General features: G+C 41.1%; 2 protein-coding genes across 2 annotated transcripts in view; one reads left to right on the forward strand and one right to left on the reverse strand.

Moving 5' to 3' along the window:
- Positions 1-18388, reverse strand: part of sec16b (SEC16 homolog B, endoplasmic reticulum export factor) — a 31257-nt gene extending 12869 nt beyond the window's left edge. Inside the window, exons 1-9 of the mRNA XM_034140806.1 lie at positions 18126-18388; positions 16988-17289; positions 11683-11777; positions 11499-11601; positions 7969-8189; positions 2849-3000; positions 2700-2761; positions 2246-2384; positions 1924-2157 (exon numbers count right to left, since the gene is read on the reverse strand). Coding sequence (XP_033996697.1) covers positions 1924-2157; positions 2246-2384; positions 2700-2761; positions 2849-3000; positions 7969-8189; positions 11499-11601; positions 11683-11777; positions 16988-17256 — 1275 coding nt within the window. The 5' untranslated portion in view covers positions 17257-17289; positions 18126-18388. The remainder of the gene's footprint in view (positions 1-1923; positions 2158-2245; positions 2385-2699; positions 2762-2848; positions 3001-7968; positions 8190-11498; positions 11602-11682; positions 11778-16987; positions 17290-18125) is intronic.
- A 1168-nt stretch (positions 18389-19556) lies between these two features.
- Positions 19557-21874, forward strand: gadd45ab (growth arrest and DNA-damage-inducible, alpha, b). Its single transcript, XM_034140807.1, has 4 exons — positions 19557-19713; positions 20493-20594; positions 20707-20914; positions 21101-21874. Exons 1-4 carry the CDS (start codon positions 19583-19585, stop codon positions 21212-21214), a joined length of 555 nt encoding a protein of 184 aa, XP_033996698.1. The 5' UTR covers positions 19557-19582; the 3' UTR covers positions 21215-21874.
- Positions 21875-22929: the final 1055 nt, after the last annotated feature.

The raw sequence follows: 22929 nt of genomic DNA on the forward strand, positions 1-22929 counted from the left end.
TACTATCCCATCATTCAAGGGCGGTTTTCACTAAGTAATGTTTTTTTAATTTACATTTTTTTACTATGTTCAATCTGAATTTACTTTAAAATGAAACAATTCTATATTGATTCTGACTTTTCTACATCCAACTCACAGGTTTATCATTACTTTGAGAAAAAAGATTATTAATTTACCCCTTTTAGAAGGGAAGTTATGGTAATTTATTCTGGGAATGTCATTTTCGAACCTGAGGCCTGAAAAACAGGCTTGGGGCTTAACAGGTTAAGCTGTGTATTTTATTAAATGTTTCAATGAAAGTGAGAATATTATATACTCATATCAGAAATGTAATATCAGTTACGAATAATTGCAAATGTTATTTGTAATTTTTGCCAAATCACTCAGCCCTGCTTCCTAAGTGTATATAAAATATGTTAAAGGGGACCAATCATGCAAAATGCACTTTTGTACGTCTTTTATACATGATTATTACATGGCTTAGTTGAATACTCGATTCTGATTGGTCAATTCGGAACACGTGACACGTTGTTAATCCAGAACAGACAGACCGCTGTCAAGGACTTATTGACCGTTGTTAAGGACGCTCACATCTGCACAAACAAGTCCGTTCGATTTAACTGTATACAGTTTGGCGGATAAGCAAACTGCATGCAGTTTGCTTTTCTAACTGACAAGACAAAAGCGACAAGAAAACAGCGGAGAAGTAACGGGGCAGAAACCCTCCTTTTTACGCAGCAGTCCAGACATAGACATCAAACGGCGACACATATTCAGTTGCCAGTTCCTTTGGCATTAGGGCAGGGATATCTAGATACTTTCCACGGTTTGACATAATGAATTGTGCTACTTTTAAAGCAAGCAACGATGTTTTCAAATCTGTAATCAAAAAGCTCCTCAAAAACGCTATCGAAGCAGTTCCTGCCGTTGCTACGTTAGTTCAAACAGTAACAACGGACTATTTTTCTTAGCGGATCCATGTCAATTTAAATCAATACATACAACTATTTTTAAAATCAATAAAATCTTTTTCTAAATCCATAAAAGCATTTCAATTAATATTGGGAGTCATATCGTTACTTTGTTGAGAATGTGGCCATGTAATAAGCGGGATAATGTGCAGCGACTTGGTCATTATGGGGAAAAGAACACCTTCATGCAGATCTAGATCCCTCCGCTTCGCGTCGGGCTCCTGATCAGCCTGTCGGTGTTCTTTTCCCCATAATGACTGCGTCGCTGCACATTATCCCTTACATATGTGTCCCCGGTGTGTCAGGGAACTCACCAAGTGTCAGAAAACACAACCCTCTCTCTTTTCCTCCATACCCAAATCTCTAAAAACGGGGCTGCAACGGATCTGATACAGACTGATCCAGATTTGAACATTCCTCTGACGTCAGGACGGCGGAGCTGACCTATCACGGGAATGAGAGGTTGCCGTGGCATGGTAACAGCATGGTAACACGACGCTCATAACTCGGCCCCCTCCTTTGCAGGGGGGCGTGGTCAGCTGCAGCGCATGCAAAGACAGGGTGGAGGACAGCAAAATAGAGCGAAATGAGGCATGGCTAAAATGCATGATCTGTTTGGTATTTTGAAAAAGAAAACGTATAAATATACCTTATATAGGTATGGCCCTACAATATATTATTCAAATATAGCATGATAGGTCCACTTTAAACTAATTCTACCCTGACAGGGTACAACATTAGCATGCTGCTTAAACAGCTGCAATTTGAATTACATTTTTTGCTGAATAAGTACTTTTACTTTTGATACTTTAAGTACATTTACGAATAGGATTTGAAATGCAGGACCTTTATTTGAATGGAATATTTTTACATTGTGACATTGGTATTTTAACTATAGTAAAGTAACACAATGCAGGATAACCCTGGGATGAATGGAGAGCTATAAGAACACCTTCTTCCTCCCGGCCAGCAGCAGCTGGGTGTAGCCCTGCAGAGCCCCCCCACAGCCCTCAGAGCTCCGGCTGCTGCTGCCTCCGGTGAGCAGGTCGTCTCCGGAGAGGGAGGGGGCTTCAGCTGGACCCGCGCCCTCACTGAAGTCGATGAGGGTGGGGGTGTCAGTCTTGCAGGTTCCGTCTGAATTTGAGCCCTGCACCAGCAGCTCGGCAATGTCTGAGCCAACTATTTGCTGAAACAATGCACATTGAGTGATGATTGCATCAGAATAAACATGATTCTGTGTGTAATATGTCTATAACAAGGCATGGTCAACCTACTCCATTCTGTCTGCAGAGCAGGATGAGCAGGTTCCACAGGAGGGCAGCAGAGCTCCGGTCCTGCAGCCCCCCCCCACTCAGACAGGCAGCCGCCCTCTGCTGGGCAAACTCCATCGCATCCACTTTGTGCAGGTCTTCCCTTCAAAAACATGAATAAAACACGTACATACAACATCGTATTTTGAATTTAAACATCATCTCACAGGACTAATAACGCTTTTCGGTTTGTCATTCAATGTATTCTGAAGGGGTGTGTTACATTTAATGGTGAGAATTGTTAGATTCAGATTTGCACACCAAAATAAAAAAAACAATAAAATGGTTCAATTTTCTCTTTTAAGGTGAATTGTATGCTTTATTTACTAATTTGTATCTGTTGAAAATGGGCAGTGAAATAAAAAAACTGTACTACTGTTGTTGTATTTTGTGCAAATCTCCATATAAATTGCAATACCTGGATAAAGGCCCTGGGAAGTTCCTCATGTCCTGCTGTTCCTCGGTCTCACCCAGAATGACCTATGCAGACATACACACAAAAATAATCTCTTTCAGTCTACAGTACAATGTTAAGAAGAAGATGTTATCAGCACAGGCTGAGCGTACCTCCAGACTGTGGATCTCCAGCTGGCTGACGTTCTCCTGGGTGGAGAGGCCCGGAGTGACCCGGATCAGCTGACCCGCCGGCCCAAAGCTGACCACCACATGAGGGAGGGAGAACTTCAGAGGAGCCGAAACCTGGGGTCCCGGAACATGGTCTGAGGAGATGTGAGACACAGAGCATGTGTCAGGATGACAACAGTTTATAGAAATACTGTATGAATCAGTATCAAGTTAAAAGACTAAAAGTGTATTGTTATAACAAGAGGATTTTCCGATGATAACAAGATATTTTACATTTATGCAACACAATAAACTACAAAAAACTCACATTTTAAATAAGCTTTTCTTGTTTTAACAATGAACTCTTTATTTTTTATCATAATGTGAAATCATTGCTCAAGCAATTAAAAAAATCTTTGTTAGTTATATATATACAGTACCAGTCAAAAGTTTGGACACACCTTCAAATTCAAAGTTTTTTATTTATCTGAGGTGCTTTAATTTGCGGTTTCTGAGTCTGGTAACTCTCATGTATTCCTCTGCAGCAGAGGTAACTCCTGCTCTTCCTTTCCCGGGGGGGTCCTCATGAGAGCCAGTTTAATTGTAGCGTTCGATGGTTTTTGCGACTGCACTTGAGGATACATTAAAAGTTCCTGACATTTTCCGGATCGACTGGCCTTCATTTCTTAAAGTGATGATGGATGGTCGTTTCTCTTTACTGAGTTGAATGGTTCTTGCCATAATATGGATTACAACAGCAGTCAAATAGGGCTTTCCACTGTGCACTAACCCTACCTCTGCACAACACAACTGATGCTCTCAAACACATTCAGAAGGCAAGTCATTCCACAAATTGACTCTTGACAAGGCACACGTGTTCAAGTGTTGAAGAATCTAAAATATAAATCATATTCTGGATTTTTTAACACTTTTTGGTTAACTAGATAATTCCATATTTGTTCTTTCATAGTTTTGATCGAATTTGAAGGTGTGTCCAAACTTTTGACTCAAGGTTCAAGGTTCTTTATTTGTCAAACGAACATAGCTACAGTGTAGTTATGCTGATGAAAATCTTGTGTCACAGACTTCTCCAAGAGAGCAACACAAAACACAGATAAACAGAAAAAATATAGTGCAAGTAAATATTAAATAGTAATACAAAAAGAAAAATTGTTTTAAAAAAGTGAAATAGTGCAATAAGAGTCTATATTGAAATAGGATATATAGGTAAATAGATAAATAATTTTTAAGTAGCAGCCAGATGAATATTAGGGATGTTGTTTCAACTGTTCAGGTGTTTAACAGATTTTGCTTCAACAGTTCAGGTGTTTAACAGTCTTATTGCCTGTGGTATGAAACTGTCCCTGAGTCTGGTGGTATTAGTCCGGATGCTGCGGTAACGCCTGCCAGACGGCAGCAGACAGAACAGTTTGTGGCTGGGGTGATGGGGGTCTTTTATAATCCTGAGGGATTTCTTCCTGAGCCGCTGGGAGTAAAGATCCTCCATGGATGGCAGCTCCGTCCTGGTGATGTGCTGTGCAGTTTTCACTACCCTCTGTAAAGCCTTACGATTGAGGGTGTTGCAACTGCCGTACCAGGCCGTGATGCAGCCAGTCAGGATCGTCTCTATGGTGCACCTGTAGAAGTTGCAGAGCATCCTGGAGTCCATGTTGAACCTCCTCAGCCTGCGGAGGAAGAAGAGCCGCTGTCGAGCTTTTTGGTGATGGTGGTGGTGTGAAGAGTCCATGTCAGGTCCTCAGTGATGTGGACACTGAGGAACCTGAAGCTGCTGACTCTCTCCACGTAGTCCCATTGATGGCGATGGGGGCGTGTCCCTCTCCCTGCTGCTTCCAGTAATCCACAATCAGCTCCTTTGTTTTGCTGACGTTGAGATGGAGGTTGTTATCCTGACACCAAGATGTCAGGTTTGCGACCTCCTCTCTGTTCGCCGTCTCGTCGCCGTCGGAGATCTGGCCGATGACGGTCGTGTCGTCAGCAAACTTCACGATGGTGTTGGAGCTGTGTGTGGCCACACAGTCGTGGGTGAACAGGGAGTAGAGGAGAGGGCTGAGCATGCAGCCTTGAGGGGCTCCGGTGTTGAGGATCAGGTTGGAGGATGTGATGTTTCCCACCCGCACTGCCTGGGGTCTGCCCGTCAGGAAGTTCAGGATCCAGTCACAGAGGGCGATGTTGTTGAGCCCGAGGTCTCTGAGCTTGATGACCAGCTTGGAGGGCACAATGGTGTTGAAAGCTGAACTATAATCAATGAACAGCATTCTCACATATGTGTTCCTGTTCTTCGGGTCCAGGTGTGAGAGGGCAGTGTGGATGGTGAGTGCTATGGCGTCGTCTGTGGACCTGTTTGCTCTGTAGGCAAACTGCAGGGGGTCCAGAGATTCAGGGAGGGAGGAGGTGATGAATAATTTGACTAACCGCTCAAAGCACTTCATTATGATGGAGGTGAGTGCTACTGGGCGGTAGTCGTTGAGGCTGGTGATCTTTGACTTTTTGGGGACAGGAACGATGGTGGAGTGTTTGAAGCATGTGGGGACTACAGACTGCAGCAGGGACCTGTTGAAGATGTCTGTGAACACCTCTGCCAGCTGAACTGCACACACCCTGAGAACACAGCCAGGGATGCCATCAGGTCCAGGAGCCTTGTGTGGGTTGACCCTTTTAAAGGATTTACACACATCTGCCCTGTTTAAAACAAAAGGGCAGTGTAGCTCCTGATCCTTCTCTGCACCCCCAGCCTGGCTGCTCTCAAATCGTGCAAAAAAACTGTTCAGCTCATCTGGGAGAGATACGCACGCAGACACTCCCGCAGCACCCCTCGTTGCTCCTTTGTAGTCTGTCATTGTTCTTAGTCCCGCCCACATGTTCCAGGTGTTACAGCCTTTGAAGTCAGATTCCACCTTGTCTTTGTATTGTCTCTTTGCACTGCTGATAGCTCTCCGGAGTTCATACCTAGAATTCCTGTAATCGTCCAAATCTCCAGCTCTGTGCGCGATAGTGCACGCTTTCAGTTTGCCACGCACCTCGCCGTTTATCCAGGGCTTTTGATTAGGGAATGTACGTACTGAAACCTTCGGTACCACGTCATCGATGCATTTCCCAATGTAGCAGATGACCGTGTGTTGATGTTGTTGTCCTCAAACACACTCCAATCCGTAGATGCAAAGCAATCCTGCAGTGCTGAATCTGATTTCTCACTTCATCGCTGTACTGTCCTTGTTACCGGTCTGTCCCGTTTAAGTTTCTGCTTGTAAGCAGGCAGCAGCAGCAGTGAGATGTGGTCTGATTTACCAAAGGGAGGGCGAGGGAGAGCCTTATATCCATGTCGAAAAGGGGAATAAACATGGTCCAGTATGTTTCGCCCGCACGCCGGGCATGATCTGATGTGTTGAAAGTATCTCGGCAGAACTTTCTTCATGTTGGCGGTATTAAAGTCCCCGGCCACAACGAACGCCGCCTCTGGCCGTGAAGTCTCCGTACTGTCGATAATCCCAAACAGCTGATCGAGTGCCGTGTTGTTGTCGGCGAGCGGCGGAATATACACTGCTGTTATCACAACAGATGTAAATTCTCTCGGCAGGTGAAAAGCCCGGCATGTGATCATGAGGTGCTCTAAATGAGCGGAACAGTCCGAAGAAATAATCCTCACATCTGTACACCAGTTCTTATTTATCAAGAGACACACACCGCCTCCCTTACTTTTCCCCGAGTTAACTGTCCGGTCCTGTCGAAAAATAGTGAATCCGTCAGGAACAATGGCGGAGTCCGGGATAGCGGGGTTGAGCCAAGTCTCAGTGAGAATGAACACGTTACAGTTCTTAATGTCCCGTTGAAAAGCAATCCGACTTCTGAGTTCATCTAGCTTATTTTCAATCGATTGAACCTTAGCCAGAAGAATACTCGGAAGAGGGGATTTTTCCAGACATGAAGTAGAATTAAATCAAATTGTTCTGACATTTTCCCCCTCACGTTATAACAACATGCTGAGTAATCAATAATGAATTTAGTCAAACATTAACGTTACATTCAGATAAATAAAATATTGCTGTAAGAATAAATGTTTCTTGTTTTACATATAACATGATAGGTATGTGTTATAAAGTTAAATACCTTGTTATTTTATGAAAAACATCTTGTCATAACTATACATTTTTCATACAATATGACAGAATAATTTACCAAATTATAACAAAATACAGTTAGTATATCATTAAAACAAGAAATGTAGTGTGTTACATTGTGATATGTGTGTACTGTATGTTGTAATAAAACACATATTGTTATTACATGAAAAACATCTTGTTATAGGACATTATAAGGGTTCACAACTTCTTATTTTTTTACATTTTATAAAAATAATTGTTTCTTGCTATAATGTAATAAGTAAGCATGTTATACCTTTGAAAAAGATCTTGTTACGTGAAATGTAAGTGATTATAGTACATGTTATAGTTATATAGTTCAGCCACAGAGTCATCCCTCTTAGGCACACCACTAAGCGCCTCGGACACTCCTTTGTGCCTGTAGCCATCGGGCTGCACAATCATGGGTTAACCATGTCCCCATTCAAAGTGACCCGTACTGTATGTACAGTACATAAGAACTGCACTGTTGGTACAAATGACTCTGACCTGCACTCACATCTGCACACTTACTAGTAAACTCAAATATGTATATACTGTATGTTCATTCAACTGACCAACGTTTTACCTTGTTGTTGTGATATATTGTTTCTAACAGTTACTTATATCATTTAATTTGTAATGTTATTATCCTTATGTGAACTACTATCTGTACTGCCCTGTATCTCACTCTTACTCTGTTGCTGCTTTAACATCTTAATTGACCTACAGGGATCAATAAAGGTCCATATTGATCTTGACAACAAAATAAAAATATACTTTAATATCAATGAAAGTTATAATGTGATATGTTTGTGTGTAGCAATTATTTCTTACACCAAAACAAAACATGTTTAATGATATAACAATAAACTCATGATGTTTTAACTTGATATTGATTCACTTTTTGAATTTGCTGTGGCAGCAGTATGCTTCCGTACCTGACAGACAGAGTGAAGTAACGGAGCAGCTGTGGTTGATGCTCACCTGAGTGACCAGCTGTGAGGAGGGACTGAGGGGCCGCCTCCCTGGGGTCCACTCCGTTGATGTACTGACTCAGCTCGTAGCTGCTGGAGGATAGGCCGGAGTGTTTGGAGCTCTCTAACGTCCCCTGGTAATAGGAGGAAAGCTCTTCGTTGTCTCTGGAGGGATTGTTATCCTCGTAGTCATTGAGGTAATGCTGGGGGTTGTCTCTGCCGTGGTCATACCTGAGAGAATACATGCAACAATGTATTTGATTTATATAGAAATATTCAGCTTGCTACTGATGCTACAACACATCATTATTCAGCCTCAAGTCATGAGATATGCGCGTTTACTAAACTTTAGCTCTGTCTTCCCAGGATACAACCTCTTATGCACACAGATACATTAAAGTGGACCTATCATGCTATATTTGAATAATATATTGTAGGGCCATACCTATATAAAACATGTCTGTGAAGTTTTTTTTTCAAAATACCAAACAGATCATGCATTTTAGCCATGCCTAATTAGTGCGAATGCTGTGCCACAGCATTCCACTATAGTACTTCAAATCTTTATTCTTCCCCTTATTATTTCAGCCAATACTTTGGCACTCCATAACTTCAGCTTATTTTCAGCTACAGAAACCATTCAAATATTAAACTATTCAGCCTGTTCAGGAATCGATGGGAAACCTTCAACTTTTTAAAAATATTTTATACTTTTTGAAATATTCAGCTTTTTAAACTCTTTTTTTAACATGGAAGTCAATGGGAGATGCCTTCAAATCCTCTTTTCCTACACCTTGCGCCAAATGCTACTCCTTCCACATACTTTCAGCTAGACACTTCATTCCAACTTTCAAATGATCACAACACCTTCAGCTATTCAAACTTGACTTTTATTTTTGATATCTTTTACACTTCTTGAGATAATTAACTTTGTTTGGAGCTTGGTAAAGAGGCTTTCTTCAGATTTTAACATTAGTGTGGATGGAGCAGCTCGTTAAGTCTAGAGTGCTTTGATCTCAAAACAGAGTGGAGGGGTGCTTCAAATTCTCCTCAAAAAATGTTTTAAACTTGCCATAATTCCCAAACCCTACACTCCTCAGACATATTTTTTCATGAAAAACGTAGGAAAACCTCTCCTAGGTTGGAAAATAAAAAAATATGAAGAAAAAATATTAAACAAAATGCCTCTTGAGGGCATGAAGAGACAAAAAGTCCACCAAGCTCCCAATTGATTCCCATGTTAAATCTTTCCGGAACTTTCTTCAGAACAGAGAGAAGTACACTTTAGACAAACTGCTCCCATCTCCACATTTTACACACAAAACCAAAAAAAACAACATATATCAGTTCATTGGGGTTCCCTGATGCTCACGGTCTGGTCATTTTTTGATAGGAGCCATGGTTTTTGAACAGGTGGCAAAATTGTGAGATACAAACCTCAATGCAGTCTTAATGGGACTCAGTGCTGCAGTGGGTAAATTGTCATAAGTCGTCACCATGGTAACCTTTCATCTCTGGGTTTACACACACAGGTGTTTGTAAACATTCATTCACTACTACTTACATTTAATGTCTTTATTTAACTCCTTCAGCCTAATTTCAGCTGCAGGAACCATTCAAATATCAAACAATTCAGCATTTTCAGCACATGATGGGAAACTTTCAACTTTTTCAAAATATGTTATACTTTTTAAAATATTCAGCTTTTTAAAGTCTTTTTTTAACATGGAAGTCATTGCAATGCATTTGAGCTATAACAATTCACACTCTCTCAGACAGACAGACAGACAGACAGACAGACAGTCAGACAGTCAGTCAGTCAGTCAGTCAGTCAGTCAGTCAGTCAGTCAGTCAGTCAGTCAGTCAGTCAGTCAGTCAGTCAGTCAGTCAGTCAGTCAGTCAGTCAGTCAGTCAGTCAGTCTCTCTCTCTCTCTCTCTCTCTCTCTCTCTCTCTCTCTCTCTCTCTCTCTCTCTCTCTCTCTCTCTCTCTCTCTCTCTCTCTCTCTCTCTCTCTCTCTCTCCTCTCTCTCTCTCTCTCTCCTCTCTCTTTGTAGTTCAAATATTCTGCTGCTTTCCCAAGCCTTTTTACTTTCTTTTCTCATCTTAATACAAATTCATTCACTACTACTTACATCTGATATTTAACTCCTTCAGCCTATTTTCAGCTGCAGAAACCATTCAACTATTACATTATTCAGCTATTTCAGGACATCAAGGCTATACATGTTTGTTTAAACCTTTTCTTTTAAATATTAAGCTTTTTCTTCATTTTTGTAGCAAAAAGCTACCATTCAGCTAATAACATTCAGCTTTTTCTGCATTTTCAGCTAAATTCAGCCACAAATGTTCACAGTTTACAGCATTCGCACGCATTTTCTGCAGGAAATGCATTTTCTAGTTTTGCTCTATTTTGCTCTCCTCCAGCCTGTCTTTGCATGAGCTGCAGCTGACCACGCCCCCCTGCAAAGGAGGGGGGCGAGGCACGAGCGTCATGTTACCATGCTGTTACCATGCTGTTACCATGCCACGGCAACCTCTCATTCCCCTGATAGGTGGAGAGTTGGCCATATAGGCGGAGCTCCTCGTTCCTGACGTCAAAGAATTTTCAAATCTGGATCAGTTTGTATCAGATCCGTTGCAGCCCCGTTTTTAGAGATTTGGGTATGGAGGAAAAGAGAGAGGGTTGTGTTTTCTGACACTTGGTGAGTTCCCTGACACACCGGGGACACATATTCATGTATAAAAGACGTACAAAAGTGCATTTTGCATGATAGGTCCCCTTTAAGATTACAGATTACATTACACGAACAAGCATATGTTAAAAGGAACAACTGTAACTGTAACATCCTTAACTCTGGTATCTGTCAGATCTCGCTGTCAAAATAAAACACAATACCCGCATTAGAGCTATCTTACCCTGTTGGGTTCACATTGATTTTAATCCTTTGCTCTCTCCAACATGTTGCTGATTTGTTGACTTCTTGTATGCATGTGTGCCCCTCTGCAGGTTATGATTCCTAACTCTTCTCTAAGGAATACTTCACCCACAAAATGATTATGTGTTTATAAATATCTGATTCTTTGAAACCTTGAATTCTTTGAGAAAAGAAACATGCCTCCACGGTGGCAACAAAGAATCCCAAAACTGGGAATATTTATGATGAATTGAAGTGAACATTTAACAACAGCAAAACTATACCACACATCTCACACAACTCTTAAGTGAAAAGCCAGGTGTTTGGTAAGTACTGTATAATGAGCATTCGATAATGGTTTTTAACAGATTTGTATATGAGTTGCTATTGTTAGACAGCCTTCATTTACTTTAATCCATTAAGATATTTTTCAGTTGTTGGACTCTTCAAGGCATGCGAAAACAAAATGCACAAATTGCATCATCTGAATATAATTTTCTTTGTGGTGCGAAAACAATCCAGCAAAGGCTGCAACACATCTGCACTGTTTCCAAACTGAGAATGGATCATGTTTCTACTGACAGTCATAAATCAATAAAGGGTTGACTTCAGATCTGAGACTCACCTGTGCTCCTCGCTGTAGGCGCTCCCTGAGGGTTCCTGCTTGTATGTTCTGTCCTGAGAAGGGCCCGTTCTCCAGGAGTCTTGGGGCCCCCACTGTCCAGCATCTAAATGAGAAGACACATGTATCATCTTAAGTTTCACCAGGGCACAGAGTGTAGCAGATAAAAGTTTGTCGTCTTCTGTACCTTGTGGTCCCTGCTGTCCTCTGTAGTCCTGCTCATAGTAACCATAGTGATCTCTGTAGTCCCAGTGGCCGTGGGGGGGGTAGTCATACCCATGCCTGAAAATAAAATGAACTCTAGTTCAGTCAGTGCATTTATTAACTTTCTTCATGTAAAGAATCTGGTGCTGAAAACATTATTATATTTAGAGCTTCATCCTTCTTCATTGAACCATTCTTGGGGTGACAGGCGTATCCCAGCATGCACTGAGCACAAACCCCAATGCCTTTATCACCAGAACCATGTACTTACTTATAGTTTGTGTTTGTCTTATATTGCATGCATGCATACAATGAATTGATTATTAAAGGGATAGTTCAGATTGTCTGAGGTAGTTCAAGTTGTATGAGGTAGTTATTCTGATTTAGTGTATGACCTACAGTAGCTGTCGGTTTGGAGAAACAAACAGCAGCACAGAAGCTAAGCAATGTACAGCTGTGGACAGGGGCAGCAAAGGACATACTTCAGACACAAAAAAAATCAATATCTGTTTAAGTTTACAGACAGCTGAAATTGATATGCGGCTCTCTTCAAAGATACCAGACTTCATTGACTTCCAGAACACAAATGTTGGTCAGTCAATTTATTTGTTTTATTGTGTGACTTGGTTGAATCCAAAGTAAGCTAGGTATCTTAAACCCATTTAACCCCAAAAGAAAGCCCAGTAAGCAGCTTCAGTTCTGAAATGGCTGACTGACAATCTGGTAGAGTGCTGGCAATGTTCTACATATAGCGTACGCTTTGACTGATGTTGATTCTTTTAGGTTGTCAAAAATAAGTAGCAGTAAAATACTTCTGTCTGTTTCTCCAAACCGGGGGTGTGCACAAGCCCCCAGGAATTGCACTGGGCTGTTAAGCCAATGTATGTAGTGGCAAAACAATGTACTACAACTTCAGTGTCAGGTTGTGATGTCATTGGGCCCAAAAATACTTTTTACTATTGACTTACATTGGGAAAGAGATGTCTGTAAATCAGTGGATATTGATTTTTGTAGCTGCATTAACTTCCCTGTACTAACACTTGAATAAGCCTTATTTAAATCATTACTGTAGGTCATAAAAGTTGTAAAATGCGCCACTTTCATAGGAATGAACAGGCAGTTCTCTTTATACATCCTTGGACATGCCGACAGCTATCTACTGTAGTAATAAACTGACTATTGATAAGAAGGCTACCTCATACAACCCCACTTCCAACAATCCAAACTATTTATTTAACGTCTTCCTAGTAGCAGTCACTTTTGCACAATCTTTAATAAGGGAAAGTCTATATCAATCAAAACTTTTCCCCCAGTTTCAGAGAGGTCCACTGTCACTGTAAGGCAAGGCAAGGCAAGTTTATATACAGGGGTGCACATAACTGGTACGCAGGTACGCATGCGCGGCACAAATCTGAATTGCGTAACGTCACTTGTGTCACTACGCGCCTTTGCGTACCTCAAAACATCAAAACAAAACACATATTTCGTCTACACGTGTTTCTTGTCAACACTCAATGGAGTAAACTACTAGGCATGTCAAAAAACCCAAAGACATTAAGCAGCTACGTTGCCGTTTCGCTCCCTGCAAAAAATCTTTCTATGACTGATTGAACTGGAGCTGGGTGAGCCGCGCAGGACATAACCGACGGACCTGTGAAGCTTTCCAGGAGGCAGAGGCTTAGATCACTGGACGACAGAGTTGGTCGCCGTGTGCACAGACAGGGTTAACGTCGGTATAAACAACAGAATTGTGCCAAAAGTCCGCCAACTGGCTGCGGTGGGAGACTCCCCTGTGCACATTCTGTGCCCCGCGCACACACTGGAGAACTGCGCAAAATCATCTGATCACAACGTTCACGCTCTGTGGTCAAGCTGCTGCAGTTTTATTTACACCAAAGTGGAGTGAAACACACAGCTGCAAACTTACTCAGGGTGTTATGGAAGAGTTTGAAATCAGACAGAGGTGGAAGAAGTACTCAGATCTTGTGTAGGAATACTCTGTTACAGTAAAAGTCCTGCATTCAAAATGTTACTCAAGTAAAATTAGAAAAGTATTATCAAAATATAGTGAAAGTAGCGACAGTAAAAGTATTCATTGTGCAGATTGGTCCATTTCAGAATAATATATATGATATGTTTTATAATGATTGATCATGAAAGTGTTCTCAAAGCTGGTAAAGGAGCAGCTAGTTTGAATGACTTTGTATACTGCAGGGTAGCTTGTGAATTTACTCCAGGTGGAACTAAAGTCTGATTTAACACTTGAGTATATTTCACATCATTCATCCACATCTGTAAAGTAACTAAAGGGATTAAATACATGTAGTGGAGTAAAAGTAGAAGTACAAAGTAGCATAAAATAGAAATACTCAAGTCAACTACAAGTATCTCAAAATTGTACTTGAGTAAATAAGTGTGCTTTGTTACTTCCCACATTTGAAATCAGATATGACTTCAAGTCATGTGATCATTTCTTAGTATTTGATCCTTCAACTTGGCCTCAGGAAATGCAAGGACTTCACAGTTTTGGCAACAAGTTTTGGAGAAAGCAAATCGGAGGCTTAAAAAGAGACAGGGAGGTGCATCTTCATCATCTTCATCATCTAGCATGCAAGAAGTGTAAATTGAGGACAGTGAAGGAGACACTGAGGAGGACCACGCTTCGTGTGGGGTGAGTACCAAACGCTGTCTCTTGGTACTCATCTGAGTAACTCACTAAAAAAGTTATGTGCACCCCTGTTTATATAGCACCTATACACACCTATTACACACAAGGTAATTCAAAGTGCTTTACAAAAAATGAAAGACATTAAGAAAATGGCATTTAAAATCAGTCATTAAAAAGCAAAGATAATAAAATAAACATTAAAAGAAAAAATACATGGATAAAAGTTACAGTGCAGTTTAAGATGTGAATAGTTAAATTAAAAGCAGCGGCAAAAAGAAAAGTCTTCAGCCTGGATTTAAAAGTAGTAAGAGTTGCAGCGGACCTGCAGGTTTCTGGTAGTTTGTTCCAGATATTTGGAGCATAATAACTGAACGCTGCTTCTCCATGTTTAGTTCTGACTCTGGGGACAGAAAGCTGACCAGTCCCTGAAGACCTGAGAGTTCTGGATGGTTCATAATTTAGCAGTAGGTCAGACATGTATTTTGGGCCTAAACCATTCAAAGCTTTATAAACCAGCAGCAATATTTTGAAATCTATTCTTTGACACACAGGAAGCCAGTGTAAAGACTTCAGAACTGGAGTGATGTGATCCACTTTCTTAGTGTCAGTGAGGAACCAGTGTAAAGACTTCAGAACAGGAGTGATGTGATCCACTTTCTTAGTGTCAGTGAGGACTCGAGCAGCAGCGTTCTGAATCAGCTGCAGCTTTCTAATATATTTTTTAGTGAGACCTGTGAAGACACCATTACAGTAGTCCAGTCTACTGAAGATAAAAGCATGGACAACTTTTTCCAAATCCTGCTGTGACATTAGTCTTTTAATCCTAGATATGTTCTTTAGGTGATAGTAGGCTGATTTAGTAACTGTTTTAATGTGACTGTTGAAACTCAGGTCAGAGTCCATGACTACACCTAGATTTCTGGCTTTATCTGTTGTTTTGAACATTGCAGACTGAAGCTCACCGCTAACTTTTATACGTTCTGCCTTGGCTCCAAAAACCATTACCTCAGTTTTATCTTTGTTTAATTGGAGAAAGTTCTGACACATCCAGTCATTGATTTGTTCATTGCACTTACTCAGTGTTTGAATTGGAGCATAGTCTCCTGGTGAAATGGTTATGTAAATGTGGGTGTCATCCGCATAGCTATGGTAACTTATTTAGTTGTTTTTCATTATCTGAGCCAGTGGTAACATGTAGATGTTAAAGAGAAGAGGCCCCAAGATGGAGCCTTGAGGAACCCCACATGTCATATTTGTCAACTCCGATGTGAATTTACTAGGGCTGTCAAGTTAACGCGTTAACAACGCCAACAAATTAACGCCACTAATTATTTTAACGCGATTAACGCATGTGTATTTTTTGTCCTCGGCCGCCCCGTAGTTTCAGAGCGCATCAAGTTTAAAATACCACATACAAGCTGATGCTGACAGCCCCGCTCCTGCCGCCCGCTTGTGGCAGACCACACTTCCACGCTCACCGGCAGGCCCGGACTGGCCATCGGGAGGACCGGGAGGGTGTGTGTATGTGTGGCGCGACTCGCGAGCGAGGCACACCTTACGTGTTGTTGTTGTTATCTGGTGCTAGCTAGCTTGAAAAATATCCCTCTAAGGTACATTTAGAACAGATAAAAAATGTGCGATTAATTTGCGATTAATCGCGATTAACTATGGACAATCATGCGATTAATCGCGATTAAATATTTTAATCGACTGACAGCCCTAGTATTTACCTATAGAAACAAAGTTGTTTCTGTCCTTAAAGTAGGATTCAAACCAATTTAGAACTGTTGATGAAAGTCCCACCTGGTTTTCTAGTCGGTCTAGTAATATGTTGTGGTCAACAGTGTCAAACACAGCACTGAGATCTAATAATACTAACACTGAAGTTCTGCCACTGTCTGTGTTTAAGTGGATGTCATTGAAGACCTTTACAAGAGCAGTCTCAGTGCTGTGGTTTGGACGAAAGCCTGACTGGAACACATCCAAACAGTTATTTAAATGCAAGAAATTACTCAACTGTTGAAAAACAACTTTTTCAATGATTTTACCTAGAAATGGCAGGTTTGATATGGGCCTGTAGTTGTTCATTACTGAAGCATCTAGATTATTATTTTTTAAGAGCGGTTTAATGACTGCAGTTTTCAGGGCCTGTGGAAAAACACCTGAGTGAAGAGACTTGTTTACTATATGAAGTAGATCTGAGGCCATGCAATGAAAAACATTTTTGTCTGTTGGAATAATATCAAGGCAGCAGGAGGAGGATTTCAGAAGTTGAATAATGTCCTCTAGGTTTTTATCATTAATCTGATGGAATTGTGTTATGGAGTTTGAATTGATTTTAAGTGGACACTGAGACAAAACATTTGCTGTACCTGATGCAGAGGCACTGACTGTCTGATTTTCTGAATGTTGTCAGTGAAGAAGGAAGCAAAGTCATTGGACGCCCTGGTGGATAGAAATTCATAGGCTACTGACACTGGGGGGTTTGTTAGTCTGTCGACGGTAGCAAACAAGGCACGTGCGTTGTTTTTGTTTTTGGTAATGATGTCAGAGAAGAAAGACTGTCGTGCGTTTTTCAATTCCAAATTATAAAGACCAAGTCTCTCTGTACTGTACTCACCTGGACTGGGGTCTCTGGTGTTCCGGAAGAATGTAGCCATGAGGATACTGCTGGGTGTTGTGAGGATACGGCTCCGCTCTGGCAGGAGGGCTGCTGAACTGAGCCCTGTAGCGGGGGTCCTGAGCCCAGTGTCGGTCCCTCTCTCTGGGGAGGGGGGCTGGGGTGTAGCTCTGCTCCCTGTCCTGCTGAGGGTACCTGTAGTCCTCTCTGTCTTTGGATCTTTGGGAGTGACGGCCAGAGTCATTCCGGGGGGGACCTCTGTGATCCATGATGACCCCCTCCTCACAGGATCAGCCTAACAACTGAGGGAAATAATGGGAGGTGGAGGAAATCCTGAATTTGAAAGTTGAATCCACAAAAGGTTATGTTTTCAGCTCACACATGCCAGATGCAGTCAAAGTACAGAAGCTACTGCCACATCATTTGACTGAAACTCACAACATGAGCTGATAACATGTGAGCATGATAACAAGAGGATAAAGGTCACACATTACCGTGAGCCAGAGGTGGGAAGTAACTAAGTGCATTTACTCAAGTACAATTTTGAGCTACTTGTACTTTACTTGAGTTCTTCCATGTTATGCTACTTTATACAGTACTTCTACTCCACTACATTTAAAAGGGAAATAATGTAATTTTACTCCACTACATTTATTTAACAGCTTCAGCTACTTTTAACAAAATGCATCTCTAAAAATGTAACAAGTGGACTAGCTCTTTAAGTCACAAAAGAGTCAAATTATTCAAATATTTTACAAAAAGTCAATCAGAACTTTGTTTGTTTACAACAGTAAAATGCTACTTGATGGAACAATATCATCTAGAAATCTCACATATATAAATATCACTATGTAGACACATAAAGGCAAATTTTCTGCACAATGATTTATTTTATTTATTATACTTTAAGTACATTTTGCTGGCTGTTGTACTTTTAAGTAATATTTTGCATGCTTGTCATGATGACATTTTGAATGCTTGTAATGAAATATTTTTGACATAATGTATTGGAACTTTTACTCAAGTAAAGCATCTGAATACTTCTGTCACCTCTGCCGTGAGCCATCAACACTGTTACTACACAGGAGCCAGTGCGAAAAAGTATAAAGTATCCCAACCATATGAATAAAAAACGTACCTTTCAAAACACAAGCACAGCACTCAGAGAAAGGGTGTGCAGAACGCTTCATGTCCGCACAGTAAACACAGGATCCCGCCCTGAGCAGGCTGACAGCTGACGGCTGCTGGAGAGGAGATCACGTCCATGTTCAGGATCACTGAGACAGAAAACAGATACTTGTTTCTGCTTTATTTCCACGTGACTAACGGATCCTCGGATAGTAGGTACTAGGTGTCATGTGGGAAAGGGAAACTTTGCAGAGCTGAGTGCTGCCACGTTGCCGGTAGAAGATGCAGCGGTGAGTCGGTGTTAGATGGAGCTGCTCTCCGGTCAGTTTTAGGGGGTTTTCCGTCAGTGGAGCAAGATGAAACTGATTCCAAGTCAGCGGGGACAACTTGGAGGTCGACGTGTTGTGACCTACATATCCACCAGAGGCGCTGTTCCTCATAATCATGGACAGAGGGATGGAAACTCACTGTAGTTTCGACACAACTTCTTTGTTACCAACAGAATATACTTTCAGTTATGTCTCTAAATAAATACATACATAATGTGTATGTTGACCAGTGTAACTGTAGGACAGACAGAGATAAATAAAACATGTATTATATATTTTAGCAATAAGATGTTGTTGTCCCAAGGGATACATTCTAAAGCTAATATGTGAAGTAATATATCAAATGTCCATTCGCAAAATAAAAATACCACACCTGGATAAGCTAAAACAATAACCTTTAGTTACTAGTTACTTTGCAGATTTAAATATAAGTCCACTAAAATGTGCGCTCTTCCTCTTGCTCCTCCTCTCCCAGTGCTTTGAAAATCTTAGATTTAAGACAATCCAACAATGCTTATATGCATTTCAAAAACAAGATCACGCAAGTTAATAAAAAATAAGAAAAATATAAACTTGTGTAATTTCAAATACAGGGCTAAAATATGAACATAAATCAAATGTAAAATGAAGTGATAGACTATTTGTGTTAGACAATATTACAAATGTATTAACGGCCTGTAAACAGGAACACAGAAAATGTGTATGCATAATGAAAAATAAATAAATATATAGGCTATATTTAATAAACAGTTTGGTAAACAATCAGCAAATTACCTGAAAAACTGCAATATGTTCTACTTTTTTTAAATCATTTTTAAAATGATTTCTAATTTCCCCTTTTTTTATGACTTATCTTAGTATTTGTTGGTCCAATGAAGGCACTATAACTGCTATATTGCCTTTATCGCATACGCAAAGGCAGAATACAAATTGAAATGACAGTTATTTTGTGATTAACTGGAATGTGGTTCCTACATCTGGGTGTGATTCCTGAACACAGCCACAGGATGTCGCTATATTCCCTAACACGGAGGTGAAAATGAAATCTGAGTTGCACGTGACCGATGGGACGGCGTTATGCAAATGAGCACCGGGCAGCGCTGTGAGTGCTGGAAGCGTCGCTCTGCCCGGCACACATATGTATGTACACGGTGAGACTCTCCGCACACAGAAGCACTCTATCTCCGCTCTGGATATTTTACCACACCAAACCGCTCGGATGTGCAATATGACTTTTGAAGAAACCGGTGGAGATAATTCTTCAGATAGGTAAGCTCGTGTTGCTTTGCACCTTTTTTGCATTTCTCTTCGTTTTTTGACTTGGTACTAACTTGTCTTTGATGTGAACTTCCGTTTTTAACACTATGCAAATACCTTAACCAATAACCTGGACCCGTTTTATTTAACTGACTGAGTTTACCCTCATGCAGTCAGTTGTGGCTGACATTTATCCACATGTTGTCTCATATTCAGTATTGGTTGCTGGTAATACAAGAGCAACGGTCACTAAACGTGCTAAATTAAGCTATAGCATCTTTGGCGTTAACCTAAGTAATTATGCTAACGTTAGCGCACGTTCACTTATGTTGTTTTAGCTTGCGTCAACACTACATGCTCAGTAATTCAGAGTCAAACTTGTATGACGCAGATATGTTCACATTGTAAAGTCTTAACACCTTTCAGTATGTACACATGGATAACTTGGACAAACCTTAAAGTAAAGTCTTATTATTCCTTTCTTTTTTAATGTGTAAGACCTCAGCTGCAGGTATTTGGTGAAGGTGTCCAGGGTCTTCCCCCTAGAACATTTTTTTTAATTAAAATATGCAATTTTACATGTTTTTCGCTAACTTTTATTAACATATCTGTGTACTAAAAGCTTGCAGAAAAGCGTTGCTCCACACATTCATTTTACATTTACTTTGCATAGGTGGTGCCCTTAACGGCTCTCTTGAATGGAAGGGAAACCCTGCTGTTGCGTTGACTGTGTTTTATGTGTTTGCTGGCTGATATCTTTTAATAAATACATGTAATGTCTATTTCCTCAGGATGGAAACGGTGGCTATAGCATTAGAGGAGGTCCTGAGCTCTGCATTGCCTCAGGGTTGCATCACTGCTGGAGTCTATGAGGCAGCAAAGTCACTAAATGCGTAAGTTAACAAAAAAGAAATGCTGCAGCTTCCCCTCTGCTAACTGTTCTTCTTTAAACCTGAGCTGTATATCCTTTTCCTGACAACTCTGCCTTGCCTTTGTCTCGTGCAGAGATCCAGACAATGTGGTCTTGTGTCTGCTGGCCACAGACGACGAGGAGGATGTGGCGCTCCAGATTCACTTCACCTTGATCCAGGCATTCTGCTGCGAGAATGACATCAACATCCTGCGGGTGAGCAACATGAGGCGCCTGGCAGAAATCCTGGGAGGAGTGAAGCCTGGAGGGGAGCCCATGGACCTGCACTGTGTCCTAGTTACTGTAAGTGTCATTACTCACATCTGTTTACTGTAGTACTACATGTTGCTCACTTCCCTTCAGACTGGAAACAGGGTTGTTTTGCCCTGAGCCAGTTTTAAGATCATTGCTAATACTTGTAAGGAACTGTTGCTAGCAGTAGTTGTGCAGTCTGTTTTAACATTTAATTTCATGTGCTTTCTCCTGCAGAATCCCCAGTCGTCCCTGTGGAAGGATCCTGCGCTGAGCAAAGTGACCAGATTCTGCAGAGAGAGCCGCTGTTTGGACCAGTGGGTGCCTGTTATCAACCTGCCGGACCGATGAAACCCGCTGTGGAATATGAATGTATTGTGTGCATTGGGGGAAAAGTAACTGCACAGGGCCTGTGTTGATGTCTGTGTTGGAAAGAGAACCAGAGAGAGGCGGGAGGGGCAGGAAAAAAAAGAACTTGCGTCAGCCAAACTTTCCAACTAATTTCTCGGGTCATGGTGAACTCGTGGGCCAAGGAGGAGTGACTCAGCAGTCTGCGTTCCAGGATTTCCAACGTATGACTGCGCCTTTCTCTGCCGAGAAAGAAGCCTTTACAGGAAGCTGAGCCGTGTGAGCTGACAGGCACACGTGGTGGGGAGCACAAACGCAGGACTGGGGGGGGGGGCAGACACAGAGCCTCAGTTGACAAGACTCCAAGAACTGGAGCAGTCAGAGCGCTCGGAACCAGGAATTCCTCATGAAAATTTGACCAAATCCACGCATTTGTTTAACAGCACATTTATTTAATAGTATTTAAGACGTGTCACTTTGATCACTCTAAAGGGAAAGTTTTCACACTTTATTATTAATATTATTATTTTAAGGGCAATGCAATGTTCCCACTTGTCCACTAACTGATGTTTTTACGTGTTATTAATTTAATGAGTTATATTTATTGTTCATGGAATTCTGCCTTGTTACTTTGAATGAAATAAACAAACAAGCAACAGTTGACAGGGTGGTTCTGCCTCCATGATTTCCAGGTACTTGTAGGAAGTTGCACAGTGTCCTGAGGAGCAGTGAACGCCTCTGGAACACATTGAGCTCAGCATGTTGCACCACAGGGTTTGGATTTCGCCCCGGCATGTCACTGTGCAGGTTAGAGTAGAAACTCAACACATACCTCACGCTTCCTGCAGCAGCACCAGTGAAAACAACATAAAGATCTGGGGTTTTTGGGATAGTCCTTCAAAATGAAACTCAACTTTTTTATTTTTGTATGTTGTCAAATATTTTATTAACAAGTTAACATAGTAATCTTTTCTGGTCGTAATCTGCTACAGACAGTGGTGGAAGAAGTACTTAAATCTTATTTTTTACTAAAAGGTTGCAATACCAGAGTACAGGAACATACTCTGTTGGTAGTAAATACTACATTCAAAATGTTGCTAAAGTACATTAGTCTTAGATTAAAGATATACTGAACTTTAAGTAACAAAAGTAACATTTCAACAGTATGACCCATTTCAGTGTTTCATGTGTTATGTTAGTCACTTGAGTGTTACAGCTCGCCTGTAATATTACATCATATTTTATTTATTGATTATATTTGTATTGATCTAAATTTGCAAAATAACTTATGTAAAGAGGTAAAAAAAGAACTATTGTTCTCGGAAATGTAGAAGTATAAATGAACAAAAAGTGAAACAAAATGGTACTTGAGCAAACTTAATAACTTTACAGCCAGGAAACGGACTTTGCTCCTACATGGGAACTCCAGTCAAATGTGACCTTCTGCTCATATAGAGAATGGGACTTATCGTGACGGCTCCTTCTTTCCAACCTCCTGCAGCTACGCATCAGAGCTACATTTACTGCTGAGTGGGCTAAAAATAGCAGAGAGGAAAGACCGAAAAAAATAAATCACGTTAAAGACTCATTTCAGACTGCAAAAAGAGACAACCAGAAATAATTGGTGCTTGCGTAATGGGGAGGGACAAAGCCTCTGCACACAGAGGGTCCCAGCACAATGGGGGCATGAGTCAGGGCTATTCAGGTGTCCATTGCTA

Source organism: Trematomus bernacchii, unplaced genomic scaffold (assembly GCF_902827165.1).
Source record: "Trematomus bernacchii unplaced genomic scaffold, fTreBer1.1, whole genome shotgun sequence".
Classification (NCBI taxonomy): Eukaryota; Metazoa; Chordata; class Actinopteri; order Perciformes; family Nototheniidae; genus Trematomus; species Trematomus bernacchii.